The following is a 15,910-nucleotide window of genomic DNA, read 5'->3' as shown; positions in this document are numbered from 1 at the left end:
AAACTCACCTGTCTGAAACCTTCATGAAGGAAGATCACATCTAGAGAGGGCAAGCTACTAGTTCAGGGTCACACAACCTGAAAGCCCTCAGAGAGCCAGGGTATCCTAACTCCTAGACTGAGCAGGGTGACTGTGCCCCAGATGAAGAGAGGGGGGAGGCCGATGGGCATCTGTGCCCTCAGGTGTCTGGGGCTGCTGGACCCCACAGGTCCTAGTCGACCGGGTGCATCCTTCTCCAGGAGGCCGACGTCAAGGCTCTACTCTGGGCCGAGGCCTCATTCCTACAAGGGGCAGCCAGTTCAGCTCCCGGCTGGCTGCGTCGTGGAACCTCTCATCCACGAGTGGTGGGAGCCCCCTGCTGCCCAGAGCGAGCAGTGGCAGAAGGACGGGAAGGAGGGCAGAGGCCACCGGAGCCGGTGAGTCCTGGGCCAGCAAGGCAGAGCTGGACCAGATTGCTATGTGGCCCCGCCCACCTCTCTAGCCACGCCCCCACCTAGCTGCCTCACCGTTCCCACAGCTCCCTGCGCCTCTAGATACTTGCACTAGTTAATGCTGAGGCCCAGAGAGTCTTCTCAGTTGACTTCAGTCAAAGAATTCTCGCGCATCCTGTGTGCCAGGCACCGAGCAGTGACAACCTGGCCCGTGAGGAATTCGCAGTCAGGATGTGTGTGATGGGGAGGGGCAGAGCTGAAGTGAGCTCACGGCAGAGTCAGGTGTGTGTCTTCTCTCCCACCTGGCTGCCGACGCTCAAGTACGGCTCCTTCGAGAAGCCCCCAGGACTGCCTGGCCGCCCAGCTCAGCCCTCCACCGGCCCATGTGCTCCACTCTGTGTAACAGCATGAGTTGAAATGGGCTGTCTTTCCCCACTAGACTTGAGTTCCTTTCGAGGGCAAGGGCTTTGCCTTGATCATCTTTGGATCCTTGGTTCTGTGTGTGGAGCCTGGCACATAGTAGGTGCTTCAAAAACCCGGGCCGAATGAAAGTTGATAAATTCAACACCTTAAGATCTTCAAAGAGTGACGCAATGTTGGCATTTCAGACAAGGGGCTGGACTAAGGTGTGGGGGCCATCTCAGTGGCCTGGACATCTGAAGGGGCTGCCTAGAACTCAGGACAAACAGAACGTCAGCCCCATGCAGGCATGGCTATTGTCTTGTTCTACCAGTGCTTGAAACAAGGCACTTAATATAAGACTGTGGAAAGTATGAATGAAGAGTAACAAATTCAAGACCCTCTGTGACTCCCCAAGTGATCACTGGATCCAATCTGTACTTGTATCCCCTCTCGGACAGGGAACTCACTACTTATCTCCTGGGCAGCATCCTTTCTGTCTTCAGACAGCATGGCCTATTGGGAAGTTCTTTTGCTTTCCCCTGGCCTTGGCAGAACCAGTGCACTCTTGTCCCTGCTTAGAGGGACCCTTGCTTCAAATTTAGCTCCTGGAGATTTCTGTCCAGGTGGCAGCCCCCAGTGGCCAGAGGATGAGGGTCCAGGGTCTGCTGAGTGCCCACTCTTCCCCATCTGGCCCTCCTGGTATCCAGCTGGGAAAGGGATGAGGGTGAAGGGTCTATGCTGGCCTCAAGGATGGCAGATGTGGTCATGGAGAGGACAGAGCCCCACCCACGAGTTGACTCATGAGCTTTATTCTCTATTCTGAGTGATTCCCAGAACAGCCACTCATGCCCAGAAAATCCCCCATTCCACCCTCTCAGTGAGAGGGGAGGAAGCCGAGGACCAGAGAGGGGAAGAGAGTGGACCAAGATTGCACAGCCGGTGGCAGGAGAGGACCTCAGAGCCCCTGACGCCTGGCTGCCCCTTCAGGGCCAGAAAAGGCAGCAGATGTGGCATTCAGCTCCCATGCTGCCATGGGGCCTGTGGAAGACCTCAAAGGTCCTGTAAATCTTCTTCCTGTCACACCCAAACAGATCCACCTCAGTGCAGTATCATTATGAGGTGCTTGAACACCTCCAGAGACAGTGGCCTCACCACTTGCAAGGCAGCTCCTCTGTCCTGACCCCACAGAGAGTGTGTGTGTTGTGTTGTGTGTATGTTGTGAGGTGGGGGAAGAAAGGTTGCTTCCCCTCCCTGGGGAAATTCACCTTGTCTGGCTCACCTACGCAGGCTGACAGTCGAGCCGAGGTAACCCCATATCCTGTTTTCCTGCAAGGGAACCTCCCTCTAGGGACTCCCCCAGGGCCTGTGTGGCAGGGTAAGTCGTGCTACTGAGAAGAAACCTGTTTGTGGAATGCTCCTCCAGGCTGGGGCCTCCCTGGAGACGGAACTGCCTGCCTGTTCACGCTTGATGGTGCTATGCCAGAGAGTCTCAGGATGCTAGGACCCAGCTGAGGCAGCTGCTCATCACCTTAGGAGCCCTGGGCAGTGGTCCAGCAGGGAAATTGTGGCAGGGACTCTGCTACAAGGGTGTATGTCACTCATGGCATGGCTGCTGTCTCCAGGCAGCCCTCCTGGTAACCACAGATCACAAAGCTCTCATCTTGGTTTCTTGGTTGTACCACCATTTCTGCTTGAGTATGTCTGCTTGAGTATGTCTGTATGTCTCTTCCATTTGCTTGCGGAGTCCCACCTGTCCCTTTTCTAAAATGAACATCCTTGAGGATGGGCCCACTCTACTCTCTGCCTCCCAGCAGTCTTCAGTCCAGAGTCCCTTCCGGCTCAGTAAACAGGTGTAGACATCTCCAGCCAGAAGCTCCTTGGGAGACCCAGCACATTCCTATCCTTCCACAGACAGGAAGCAGTCTGAGAGGGGCCACTGCTGGCAGGTTGAGGGGTGGAGTGCGCAGAACCAGAAGGGCTGGGACATCCCTAGCCAAGCACCATAGTTTTCCAGGAACCAGAGAAGGAGTGTGACTCTGCCGAGGGCACACAGCAAGTTGAGACAAAGCTAGGAATGAGACTGTGATGTCCAGGCTCCTAGTCCAGTGCTCTTGGGTCTCCCAGAGGTCATGTCCATGGATCTGAGATGTGTCTCCTGTGTCCCTTGGGCAGGGAGGGCCCAGCTCCCACTGAGGATGGGGAGGGGCTGGCTGAGAACCCCCTGAGCAGAAGGAGGAGGCTTCGCCATGGTGGAGGGTAGGAAGCACTCAGGCCCCTCCTCCTTTGAAGGCTGATGGCATTTCAGAGGGCAAGGAGACTTCTAACAAAAGAGGAAACTGAGGCCCAGAGAGAGGGCAGGGTGCCAGGCTATGGCCGCTTTCCTTACCCCTTCCTGTAGTGGACTTGGGGCAAGGGTGGGGCCTTTCCTGGATGGCCAGGGCCAGCAGCCTCATGATCGGGCTCTGAGCCCTTGGTGGTTCCCACCTACTCCAGCTCTTGAGCCCTGCCTCCCCCACCCTCGCCCCTGCTGTCAGGTCGAAGTGAAGGGGGTTGAGGGAGGATGTATGCGGGCCCTGGGGTGGGAGCGGGTCTCCAGGTACCACAGGTCATGGGGCTCGCAGGACACCGGGCACCACCTCCAAGGAAGCTCACTGCTTGCTGGCGATCTTCTTCTTCCGAGCAGAGACCAGGTCGTAGAAGGGGACACGAGTGATGCTGGCTCTGGAGTGAGGGTAGTGAAAAGATTTCAGGGCTGGATGGGCTGGCAGAGGGATCTCATCTCCCAGGGCTTGTAACAAGGGTGTGCTTCTCGCAGGGCAGGGTTGGCCTGCCGCACTGCAGCGTAAAGCCTGATGACCCCAACAAGGACTGAGCCAGGGTGTGCCACAGGCAGGCCTGAGAGCCTCGGGAATTCTGCCCCCACGTATCTTTGGACGCCTCGCCAGGCCCCGTCAGACTTGGAAGGAGGTGACAAGAGCCCAGGTGGAACCAGCAGACCTGCTTGCCAGTTCTGGCTCTGCTCCTCTGGCTGTGTAGCCCTGGGCAAGTCCTTTCCCTCTCTGCACCTCAGTCCTCATTTGTAAAATGAAGGTGAGAGTGGGTTTGACCTGGCAGCCTCACAGGGCTGCTGCAAGATCGAAGGGAAAAGACCCTACAAGTCTGTGGGACATACCTGGTCCCCAGCCCATTGACCACTTCCGTGTCTCCCTCTGTCTAAGAGGACTCACCCTCACTGGTATCTCCCCATAGACTCAGAGTCAAGGTGTTATCCTGCCCCTCACCTGGCTTCCCTCCTCCTGTCCCTCCACTGCCCATCACACCTGTCAAACCCCAGCCCCTGCATGGTGGTCTTTCTCCCCTGATCACACCTGTCTGTGGCTCTCCAGCGCACTCAGGAGAAACCTGAGCTCTCTGCCATGGCCACCAAGGCCTCGCCATCCTTTGCAGCCTCATTTCCCACGGCTCAGCCCCCACGCTGCCTGGTCCCCACATAGCCCTACCCCTGCACTGCCCAGCATTGCCTGGTTCCATGCTGCCCAGGACCAGCTATCCAGGAAGATGTCCAGGCATCCCTATGCCTGACCTGCCCTTTTGTTTTGGCCTGCATTGCTCCTTCCACCTAGAAAGTCCTCCTCCCCACCTGTACCAGGCCTTTCCAGGACCACTTAGGATCCTGATGCTAACAGGCACTGGGCAAAGAGTTTACTCGTAACATCTCCTATGACCCTCCACCATCCCTATGAATTCTGTGCCTTGCTCCTCTGTGTTCTGGGCCTGGCCCAGAGAGGATGGTCACGGAACATGGTGGAAGGGATTTGCATGCCAGAAACAGGAAGGAAGTTCTGGAGTTAGCCCTTTTTACAGGCAAGGAAACAGGACCCTGAGAGGAACAGGGACTTCTGAAAGGTAACCAGAGACCCCTCCCTACCAGCCCAGCCACCCGTTACCGAATGGCTTCGATCCATTGGTCCCGCTCCTCAGCGCTGGAGGCTGAGATCCGGTAAGACTCGTGCTTGCCCTCCACCACTTTACCATCGCCGTCAGTCTTGCAGGCCTTTATCTTCTGGCCCCGGCAGCTGGGGTTGCAGAGCTCCAGGCAGAACTATGGGGAAGTGGTCAGGTGAGGGCAGGGCAGGGGTGGGAGGAAAGGGCAGCTGTGTGGCTCTCAGGGAGGCTCGGAGAGGCCTAGACACTTGGGAAAGACCGGCATCTAGAAAAGCAGCAGGACACACCTGACTGCCAGGCCTTCCTGGGAGAGGAGAATGGGCAGCTCCTTATGTTGAGAACTTACTATGTGCCTGACTTGACCTAAATCCATGATTCCTCTTAAAATCCCCAGTTGACAGATGGGAAAATGGAGGCTCAGAAAGGAGCAGAGACTTATTGAAGGTCCCAGAGCCAGTATCAGGGGCCAGGCTCTGAGACACAGTGTGGCCAGGCCCTCTCGATGCCTCTTCACGCCAGGATCCCCGTCCCTAAAAGGGAGGCTGAGGCAAGCCTGAGCTACTGGAAGGTGTCACGGACACGCCCTCGCCTCCTGGAGCACAGCCGCCCTCTCCCTGCACTCTGTTTTGGAAATTCCTACAGCTGCTCTGGCCTGAGGCCACCTCGTTGACACCTACTGGCTTCTTGGGGTCGTCCACCTTCTGCACTGAGAGATTCTCAAGGGGTATGATTCCCCGGGGCTCCTTGTCCTGCAGGAGAATAAGAAGAAAGACCGGGATCAGCAAAGGGAGTCTCAAGTCAAGGGCAGGGAGTGAACTTGGAAGTTTTGTTGTTGTTTAGACACTAAGTTGCCTTCAACTCTTTGTGACCCTGCGGACTATAGACTGCCAGGCTCCTCTGTCTGAACTCAGCAGCACCCCAGACCCCAAAGAGGAGTGTGCCCATCTTCCCCAGACTCTGATCAGCCCTGGAGTGGGCAAGGGAGCAGCATGGGAAGAGCCCTGGCTGGGAGTTAGGAGGCCGGACTTTAAGCCCCAGCTCTGCCTTGCACCTTGGCCCAGCCTCTTTCCCTCTTTGTAGCTGTTTCCCCCATCTGTAAGATGGGTGTGGAGGAGGACCAAATGATCTCAAAGAGGCCCCAGCTCTACGATGGACTGCTTAGTGAGAATCTGGAAAGGGTTTGAAGAGAGGGACAGGGTAGAGTAAGGCTCACAGTGGTGAACTCGAAGTAATAGAGGCAGCTGTCCGTCAGGATGAACCAGCGTCGTTTCCAGGTCTTCACACGGCCACCTGCAAGAGCCAGTGATAGAGTCAGTTAACCCTCCTCTGCCCTGGGCTCCCGCACTTTTTTCCACGGAAGAGCTGGGCCTCCGATGCCCACCTCTGGGCCCCCACCCTGGCCCCCTAGCCCCTAGCTTACCACACCTCCCCCTTATCTATCTCTCCTCCACTTAAAACCTGAGGGGTTCCATCACCTCCAGGCTGCCCCAGAGCTCCTCCCTAGTCCAGCCCCAGGGGCAGGCTGGCCATTCCTGCACTTTCCTCCTGCCCCCACCACTCTGTTCATCCCTTGGCCGGCTCTCTGCCTGGTGTTATGCTAAGCCTTTCATTTGCCAGGCAATGTTCGAGAGGATTCAAGAAACATTCACTTATTAATCCCTATGACTACCTATGAGGAGGGGACCATTATTAACCCTGTTTTACAGATGAGGAGATTGCAGGGCAGAGAGGGTACGTCATCTGCTCAAGGTCTGGTACCAGAGCCGGGATTTGAACCCCAGTGTCTGAGCCCCAGAGCCCAAGTGCATGGGCATTTCCCCACATGTTTAATCCTCCCAGGGATGACTGTTACCATTTCACAGCTTTAGAAACTGAGGCGAAGGATGGATGGAGGAGCTGGGACCTGTGACTAAGAGCTGCCCTGGGGCTGAGAACTATCAGCTGGGCAAGAAAAGGAGGCTGCAGTCTGCAGGTGGATGGACTGGGAGGTGGGCCTGGAGAGATGGAGGGTCTGGATGGGCCCGCAGGCCAGGGCCCTGCTCCCACATACGGCGTCTGTCCTCCCCTGACTTGGAAAGCCTCTGTGCCTGGCTGGCTGCCCCTGCCCAGAGGTGCCCAGCATGTGTGAGGGTGGCAGGCTCAGATGGCCGGGTCCTATAGTTCCACTGCTAGAACTTGCAGCGGATGCTGCTGAGGCACCCACCACAGCTCCCCTCTGCAGGCCCAAGGCCTTCCCTGCCCCCAGTCCTATTGAGAAGAGGCTCCCCAAGCCACATCCTCTCACACTCCCGCCGCCCCCCCCGCCCATCTTTCAGGGACAGCCAGTGCCACTGGCTGGCTATGTGGGTTGGGCTGGTCCCTTAACTTTACTGGGCCTGGGCTTCCTCAGAATCACTTCAGAAAGATCTGCGGTTGAAGGGCTTATCTATGAATCTGTCAGGTTTCTGTCTCCCTTCCTGCTTATTGTTCCAACCCCCACTGTCCCCTCATCCCCAGGACAGTCGGAGGGAGGGTTGGGGCAAGCAGACGGCTGCCCTGGGGCTAAGGAGACTCTCAGCTCCACCACCCGAGGCTTCAGGTCAAGTGGGTGCGTGTGTCAGCTGTGTTGCGTGAGTGTTGCAGGCACATCAGTGCATGTGCCCCAGAGTGCAGGAGTGTACGTCTCACCCAGTTTGAGCAGCCAGCCCTCGCGGTCAGGTTTGAAGAAGGTGTGGGTGAGGTCATTGCCATCGTCCTCGGGGATGGAGAAGGGCTCGCTCTTGATGCTGTCGAAGAGGTTCTGCCCCAAGAGAAGGGAAGGAAAGATCTGCTGTGACGTTCACCCAGGGCCTGGGTCTGGCCTATGTGGCCTCTGACTCTGTGTGCCTCAAGGTGGGATGCTGATCTTGCCTCTTACAGGCCCCTCTCCTAGGCAGAGACCAGAGATCTCTTCTGGGGGATGGGAATTTCCCAGAAAGCAGATTTCAGTTCTCTGTGAAGGACTTTCTAGCTGTTAGAGCTGCTGAAATATGGAAGAAGCAACTTTGTAGGACAATGAGTTCCCTGTCACCAGAGGTATGCAAGCCAGGGCTGAGAATTCCCTGTGGGAGAGTTGTAGATGTTGGCAATGATCATCCCTCTTTGTTTTGAACCCCCTGCTGTGGGACACTGCCTTCCATGGACAACCTGCCCAGATTTCCAACTGTTTTGGAAAAACATTCTAAATTGTCTAATTCTGCTGATTAAAACCAGGCACAATGCTGGGTCTCCATCATCGACATAATGAAATCATTTCCTTCTCTTGTGCTTGTGTGTGCTGCTGTTCAGATGGTTTCCTCGAAATGTTAAATGAAAAATTTCACAAATACTGTTCGATTCCCCAAAGTTTTAGAAATGGTGTTTGCTGGTTTTTTAACGTCTTTTCTGATCCAGGAGCTTAGGGGTGGTGGTAGACTAAGAGAGTAGGGGAGGAGGATGCTGGCCTGTAGCAGGTTTTCCTGGGTTTGATGGAGAGGACTCAGCTGGCTGAGGTAGGGTGAGTGGGGAAGGGCAGGGACCACTTTCCCTTTTTGGAGCCCCCACATTCCTAGAGCAGCCAGAGAGACCTGCTGTCTCTCCCATTCTGGCCCAGCCTGGCCCTGAGGTTTCCCTAGTAGCGCCGGCTGGTTGAAGGAGTTCTGTTCTCTAAGGCCTGTTCTCTGTCAGCAAAGCTGGCAGCCCATACAAATATTCTGAAGGCCCAAGGGGGCAAGCAGGGGGACAGACAGGTCCTCATCCTTCACGACACCTACGGGGAGCCCCCTGGCAGCTTCTGAGGGCCTTCTACAGCCTACACATTCTGCCCCCACAAGGAAAGAAGATCTGTTCACCCACATTTCCTGTACCTTGTAAAACCAGGCTACCCCCACCCCGTGTAAGAAAACGCCCTTGCATCTGCCACCACCAAATCAGGCTATCTTCTCCTGGCTGGATAGACGCGGTCAGAAAGACAACAGCCACTCACCAGTGGTTGCGTTGGCCTTGCGTCCATCCTTCCCCACCCCCTCTATTCTCCTCTGGAGAATCACCCCCTTACTTTCTGTGCAGGTTGCTCAGGGGTTTGACACTGCCCACTCAGCACCCCTCATGGCTCCAGGAGACAGTGAACGACTCCCAGCTGGCTAATTAGAGCATTTCATCACACTGGCCACAGCGATTGACTCAGAGAGGTACTTGTGACCCACACCAGCCGATAAGCCTTCATTCTGGGACTCTACACTGTTAAGCAAGATGGAAGCCTGGAGTTGCCCAGGTCCTCTCTGGGGAACTTGGGGGAAAGCCTGTTTAAGAGGGAAGCCCACTTGGAAGAGGAGGTTGCTCAGAGATGGAGAGACCAGATTGAGCCCTGACCTCAATGAAGTACCCAGATCTAGCCAAACCTAAGCTGACCATCAGTCCCCCATCTTTTCATTGACACGAGTTGAGAATTCCTCCAGCCAAGGAAGAAACTGGAAGCTGGGAAACAAGACAAAATCTGCATTGCCAAATCTTGCTTTCTGGTCTCTGCAGAGGGAAAGGCTCAGATAGACGTGGGTTTGAACCTGGACTCCTCACAAACTGAGCCCTCCTGGCCAGCTACCTCTATTGGAGCTCACGTTCCTTTGCTGTAAACTGGCAGGGGCGGGGGGATGGTACCTGATGCCTGCGGTTGTCAGGAGAACTTAAGGAGCCCAATATACAGACATTTCTGATGGAGATGCTTGGACAAGAACCCAGGAGGTCTGGCCCTACCCACAGCAGAAGATACCCTGAACTAACTGTTCCCTTTGCTGGACCTTGGTTTCTCCACCTGTGACACCAGAGGGTGGATGAGCGCTCCTTCTGTCCCCTCTCCTTCTTTCCCTTCTCCACCCCAGTTCCCTCTCTGGGCAGCCCTGTCATGGTGAGTGGAGCCAGGCACTTGAGGTGCTTTGTCTGCTTCTCAGGAGAACAATGTAAGGTCAGTGTCATCAGCCCACTTTGCAGATGGAGAAACTGAGGCTCACACTCAAGGACACTCAGCCATAAAGGCGGAGCTGGGATTTGCTCTCCTGTCCTCTGGGTCCACACCCTGTGCCTTTGCCCTGAGTCTTTTAGGCACTCTGTCCTGTCCCCTTCAGGATGGCCAGGGCAAGACTTGCTCAACCTGCCTGAGCCCCTGCTCCCATCATGCACCTCTCCAAAGCCTTTCCCACCTGCATACCCTCATGGTCACAGAGTGACCTCTCTTTAGGTGATGTGTCTGTGTCAATTTAATTTCATAAATCAGGTCACTTAAAAATGTTATATATCCTTCCACAAAGCCACAAACATACTTAAAGATACTTAAAGCTGAGTCCTTGCTTTACACATGGGGAAGATGAAGCCCCAAAAGAAAGCAAGAAGACCCCGCAGTCCACAGCAGCTTTCTGTAAAAGCCTTGAAGAGCAAAGACTAGGCCAGTGTGGTTCACTTTGTGCCCTGAAAGCTTCTGGATTAATTAGCCAGCCCAGAGACATAGGTGTTGTGCTAAATACCTTACATGTCTACACTAATCCCATAAGCTGGGAGCTCAGAGAGGTCAAGCCTCTTACCTAAAGTCACACAACTAGAAAATGGAGGCGCTAGCACTTGGATGTGGCTGTGACTCCAATGCTCTGTTCTTTTCCCTGCCTCTTGGCTGCCAAGGAGGATAATAAACCCTTTCCAGACCTCCCAGGCAGAGTTTGAAGCTAAATTGAGATAATAGACCCAAAAGCCCTATGAGAAGAAAGTTACAAGCTCTATACAAATGCAGCGCATTGTTATTAACAAAAGACTTGAATTGGGAAAAATGCCTAAGGAGGGAGCTGCTGAAGGAGGCTCTCCTGGGACAGAAGCAAAAAAAGTGGCACCTGGGAGATCCAACAGGACTGGTGCTGGCAGGCTGTTAACTCATTACCTGCCAGACCAGGTGTCCAGCTTCCTGCTCCAAGTACCACAGTGAGATGAGTTTTCAAAAGCCTTTCACATTTCAGGCAGTTTACTAAGGGCTGCGGATTTTAAATAATTATTAATGATTCTTAATAGCGACCTAAGCTACCATTTAGAGCTTGTGCTATATACCTGGCATGGGCTATGCCCTTTACGTTTTTAAAAATTACTACTCACAGCAGCTTTGTGACGCAGGTGTCATTATTCCCATTCTCCTGGTTGAGGAAATAAATGGTGGCCCCAAGAGGGTGAGTCATTACTCAAGGTCATCCAGGAGGTGAACAACGGGGGTGGGGCGGGGGGGCGGGGGGGAAGAGATGGGACTTGACCTGAGCTCTAATCTACTCTCAAGCCCTCATTTTATATCATGCCCCCATTCAAAATAAATTTTCTCTGGGGATCAAGGAGGGTGAAGGGCTAAGGGCATGGCTGTTTTCAAACACTGAAGAGCACCAGAGTCATTCCAGATCCAGGCTCTCCCCCACCCCCACCAGACTTCTGCTGCAGGACATACACAGAGTGCTAAGCTGCCAGGGTGGGGTTCACATAGTCTTCTCCCCTCCTGCCAGACTCTGACCCGGAGGGAACTGAGACTCTGTAGAGTTCTGGGCACCTCTAATCCTAGAAATGAATTGTCCGTTCATTTTTGCTGAGCCAGGCTTTGAATCTCACTCCTGTCTTTCTAAGATAGTTCCCAGCTCCATGTTGCCCATAGGAAGCAAGTAAACTCTGGAGGCTGTTGTTCAAAGCCCTGGACGCTCTGGCCCCACCTTGGTGCCCATCACTGTCTGTATGTACTCAGATGGCTACTCCAGCTGCCCCTCCCTTTCCCTACCAGGTCAAGTGCTGGCCACTTCCTCTTTCTGGAATGTCCTTTCCCTGCTTCTCCTCTGGGCAAACTCCCACTCAACCTTCAAGGTCAGTTCAAAAGTCACCTCTTCTGTGAAGTCTTCCAGGATGGCACCCCTTCCCTGCCTCTGGGAGACTGATAATATTGTCTGCTGGGTCTCCACAGCTAGGTTCCTATGGTCAGCATAACATGAATCAGACAGGGCTGGAATTCACATGTGTTTTATCTTCTCACCAGACTCTGAACTTGGATTGAATCATCCCTGGGTGCCCCATGCCAGGCCAGAGCCTGGTGCAATGTAGCAGGGGTGGGGGCTGTTTGGGATGGGGTAGGAAGCCTGGGTTCCGCTCAACTCTCGAGCTGATGTGTAGCCTATGGAAGACCTGTTTCTTCCTCTCTGGAAGAGGGAGGGGTTTGAGCAGAGACTGGGAATTTTCTGCTCTGACCCACTGAGAGTCTAAGACTCTGAGATTCCAAGAAATAGACTAGGTGGGGTGAGGCACACTTTCGAGGAAGGTGTGAGTGATGGGTGTCTAGGGCTCCCAAAGGCTGAGGTCTGGGCAGAAACACCCTCCTGGGTGTTCAGTCTTGGACCTCCTTCTTAAGATGGGACTGCTTGTGAAAGCCCATTTCAGGACCAACCTCTTTTGTGACTGTCCATCCCCTGGACAGAGGAGCCTGGCTGGCAACAGTCCATAGTGTTGCAAAAGAGTCAGACACAGCTGAAGCAACTTAGCACATCTCAAGACAGTTATTGACCTGGGAGGGCCCCCTCCTGGAGAGCTCTCTCTTAGATGAGCCCCTCTTGGGTCATCCGCCCAAAGGCAGGCTCCTCCTGGATGCCTGGAGACCTGCTGGGCGGGGCCACGCCCCTCTTACCCGCAGCTGCTCCTCAGGCAGGTCACTGCCGTCGTTGATGCCACGGTTCATGGACACAAAGCGCTCGAAGGGCGGCCTGTCTCGGACGTTGGGGTTGTGGAGGCTGGTGTTGAGCATGATGATGGAGAAGGACAGGACGTAGCAGGTGTCTGCGGGGCGCGACAGCGGTCAGAGTCCTGGGCCTGGCCACGCCCCCTCCTCCGCCCTAACCCCTCAGGGGCGGAGGGTTGGCTGTCTCAATGCCCTGAAGGTGCACCCTGTCCTCCCGGTTTGGCATTCAAGTCCTAGCCTCACCTCCCACTCTTCTGGAGCTCCCTGCTGCAAACAAGCTTCAACTGTCAGTTGCCCGAGCCCCTGTGTGCCTCACACCCGGCACTTCTGCTCCTGCTGGGCCCCCTGCCTAGCACGCCCTCCTCTCCCCTTTCTACCCATTTAAACCCTCCTGCTCCAGCCCCCCTCCCCGCGGAGCCCTGCCTGCCCCCCTGCCCACTCTGTTCTCTGCCTCCTTGGAACTCAGAGGATGCTCATTGTTTGCTACCCTGTTCAGGGCTTGGTCACGTGCTGCTTGGTAATCTTGCTGGCATTGTGGGGTTCCCAGAGCCGAGCTCCTGTTCTATTATTCAGACTTTCACGTGTTTGTGCTCAGGAGCCAGGCTGGGCTGAGCGAGCATTTGGGAGGGAGATGATCGCTACTCTGTGATATTTTAAAGCCCTGAGTCCAGAGCCAGGGAAGTTCAGCTGTGACCCCAGCTCTCTGGTTGACCTTGAAAAGTACTTGAGTTCCCAGAGCCTAAGCTTCCCCATCTGCAATATGAGGTGTGTTAAGTCACTTTAGTTGTGTCTGACTTTTTGTGACCGCATGGACTGTAGGCCGCCAGACTCCTCTGTCTATGGGATTCTCCAGGCAAGAATACTGGAGTGGGTTGACATGCCCTTCTCCAGGGGATCTTCCCCACCCAGGGATAGAGTCTGCATCTCTTATGTCTAACCTGCATTGGTAGGCAGGTTCTTTACCACTAGTGCCACATGGGAAGCCCCTGCAATATTTTAGAAGGTTTAACTTTGAAAAAGCTTCATGTTCATTAGTGATTTTACCTCTGATAACAGTGGCTCTGATGTTGATGGTGCTTGCCCTATGCTAAGCTCTTTACATCCCCTGACAACACTAATGAGGCACTGTTACTGCCCCCACCCATTTTACAGATTAGGAAACTGAGGCACAGGGAGAGTAAGTTACATGTCCCAGGTCACAAGATTAAATAGTTCAACAGTGATTCAAATCTGGTGCTTTAAAATTCCTTCCTTCCTAAAATTTTTATTGAGTAGCTAATAAATGCTACAGAATGGGGATTCACTGGTGAAAAAATCTAAATGGTCCCCACCCTTGTGGGTTGTTTAAAATTGTGCACTGATAGATAATAAGCAAGCAAATCCCTAATTTATGTATAACCACATGTGGGCAAATGCTCTGTAGGACTTGTCCCTGGATGCACTGCTGAGAAGCCCCTTTCACTTCTCTGAGTCTGTATCTGGAAGGATGAGAACACTGCTGACCTCGTAGAGTAGATGTAAGGATTACATGACTTGCATAGGTAAAGCACTTAGCATCTGGGGAGTGCTTAGTACTTGGACTTGGTTATTGCTATGCTATCTTCAGATCCAGAGAAGAGGCCAAGACAAGCCTGCCATCATTTCTCTCCCACCCTGTTGGGAAGTGTGGAGGACCGATTTTTGCTGATATCTTTCTTATCCACCCTGGCGCCCTGCATCCTGCCCAGTCTGTTTCATGCTTCTGTGCCTTTGTTCAAACTAGAACCCCTTTCCCAAAGGCCCTTTCTCCCCTTGACCTCCTGAAGAACTCCTATACATCCTTCAAAACCCCATTCAGAAATCAGGTTCTCAGGAAAGCCAGCCTGGACATGCTGAATCCCCCATCCTCACCCTCAGATGAGACACTGATACCTTAGCACCCCATGCCATTGTTTCCTGCCTTCTCTCCCAAGGATCATACCCTTGGGAGATGTGTATGTAGGCAGCTCTGCCTGACACACACCCAGCAGAGGGTCTGGCATGGATATGGTGCTCAGTGAGGGTTGATGACAGGATCTGGCTCCCAGGGTCTGGGTGCTTGGGAGAGACCTGGTGCCTCAGGAGGTAAATTCACACCTGGCAGGGTCCCCTCCCACATAGGCACCTGTGGACTGGAAGACGCCGGGGTTGCAGAGGCAGTATCGGGAGGCGAAGGTCTCCATCATGCGGTCGATCTTCTGGGCCTCGCCTGGCAGCCGGAAGCTCCACAGGAATTGTCTGGGGGCAGAGAACAGAGCCACGGGCCGTGGAAGTGGAGGACTCTCGGAGGGGGGCAAGAGGGCCCCCATCCCTCCCCTTCAAGAAACCGCTCTGCCTCGCTCATGCTTAGTCTCTTTATCCTGTAAATGGGAGACTCCGCACCTGACATCTAGGCTCACAGGAAGGGTCAGTGGAGTCTGTGCTGTGAGCACCAAGTCTGCAGGAGGGCACCAAGAAATGCCTTTTCTTCTAGAAAACAGGGGCTTAGTGGACACTCTTCTCTGCCCATCTGCGGCCCAGACTTGTGGGCCGCTCCACCCCAGCCCATGAGGGGACCAGTGCAGATTCTCAGGCTCTAAGGCCTCTCTCCGCCTGGCCACTGGGCCCTGGGATCCATGGACCCTGAGGAGGCTGTCTTTCCTTGGCTGAACTTCCTTTTCTTGGAACTGAATGATATCCACATCTTCCAATTGGATTCGCCAAGGTCAAGGACCATGCCCGCTCCTCTCACATCTCCCACTGAGCCTTGAACACTGGGTCTGTGTTTACTGAGCCAGTGCCTGCTTAGTGAAGGCTTGTTAAGTGGGTGAGAGAATGAAGAAATGAATAAATGAACGAATGAATTCTGGAGACTCCCAACCTACCCCTCTCCTTTAAAAAACATGAGAGTTGGAGGGAAGGCCACATTGCTTAGATAATGGTGATTTTTTTCCTTCTCTCCCTTGCAAATTCCTAATCATCTGTCAAAACCCAGATCAAATGCCCCTACTCAGGAGGTGGTTTTCCAGACATCGTCTGCAGCAGCAAGACTTACTAAGCCCTTACTATGGATCAATTCTAAGCACTTTCTTACTTAGTTCTATGAGGTTGGTATTGTTATTAACCCCATTTTACAGATAAAGAAACTGAGGCACAGGGAGGTGTGTTATTGTTTTTTTTTTTTTTTTTTTGGTGACTTTAGCCAGGAGTGAGTAGCAGATATAGGGTATGAACTGTGCAGTCTAGCTCCAGAGTTTGTGCTCCTTACCCATATATATTAATGCCTCCCATCACTGTAAAACTGAGTAGCAAAAATAATATCCTAATTAGAAAATAATAAGTAATATTAAATGTAGTACACACTAAGCTGTATTAATAAAATAAATAAAATAAGCACTAATTTAAA

At 53.7% G+C, this 15,910-nt stretch overlaps 1 protein-coding gene across 5 annotated transcripts in view; it reads right to left on the bottom strand.

Moving 5' to 3' along the window:
* Nucleotides 1-1,626: 1,626 nt before the first annotated feature.
* CYTH4 (cytohesin 4) overlaps nucleotides 1,627-15,910 on the bottom strand; it is a 32,885-nt gene continuing 18,601 nt past the window's right edge. For all 5 annotated transcript variants that reach the window (XM_069585354.1, XM_069585355.1, XM_069585356.1 and 2 more), the window contains 7 exons: nucleotides 14,651-14,763; nucleotides 12,457-12,605; nucleotides 7,446-7,557; nucleotides 5,992-6,068; nucleotides 5,456-5,527; nucleotides 4,781-4,935; nucleotides 1,627-3,554 (listed from right to left, as the gene is read on the bottom strand). In XM_069585354.1, coding sequence (XP_069441455.1) covers nucleotides 3,482-3,554; nucleotides 4,781-4,935; nucleotides 5,456-5,527; nucleotides 5,992-6,068; nucleotides 7,446-7,557; nucleotides 12,457-12,605; nucleotides 14,651-14,763 — 751 coding nt within the window. In that variant the 3' untranslated portion in view covers nucleotides 1,627-3,481. The remainder of the gene's footprint in view (nucleotides 3,555-4,780; nucleotides 4,936-5,455; nucleotides 5,528-5,991; nucleotides 6,069-7,445; nucleotides 7,558-12,456; nucleotides 12,606-14,650; nucleotides 14,764-15,910) is intronic.

The sequence above is a fragment of the Ovis canadensis genome, chromosome 3 (assembly GCF_042477335.2).
Source record: "Ovis canadensis isolate MfBH-ARS-UI-01 breed Bighorn chromosome 3, ARS-UI_OviCan_v2, whole genome shotgun sequence".
NCBI lineage: Eukaryota > Metazoa > Chordata > Mammalia > Artiodactyla > Bovidae > Ovis > Ovis canadensis.
The sequence above is the reverse complement of the archived record's forward strand: the minus strand, read 5'-3'. Positions and strand labels throughout refer to the sequence as shown.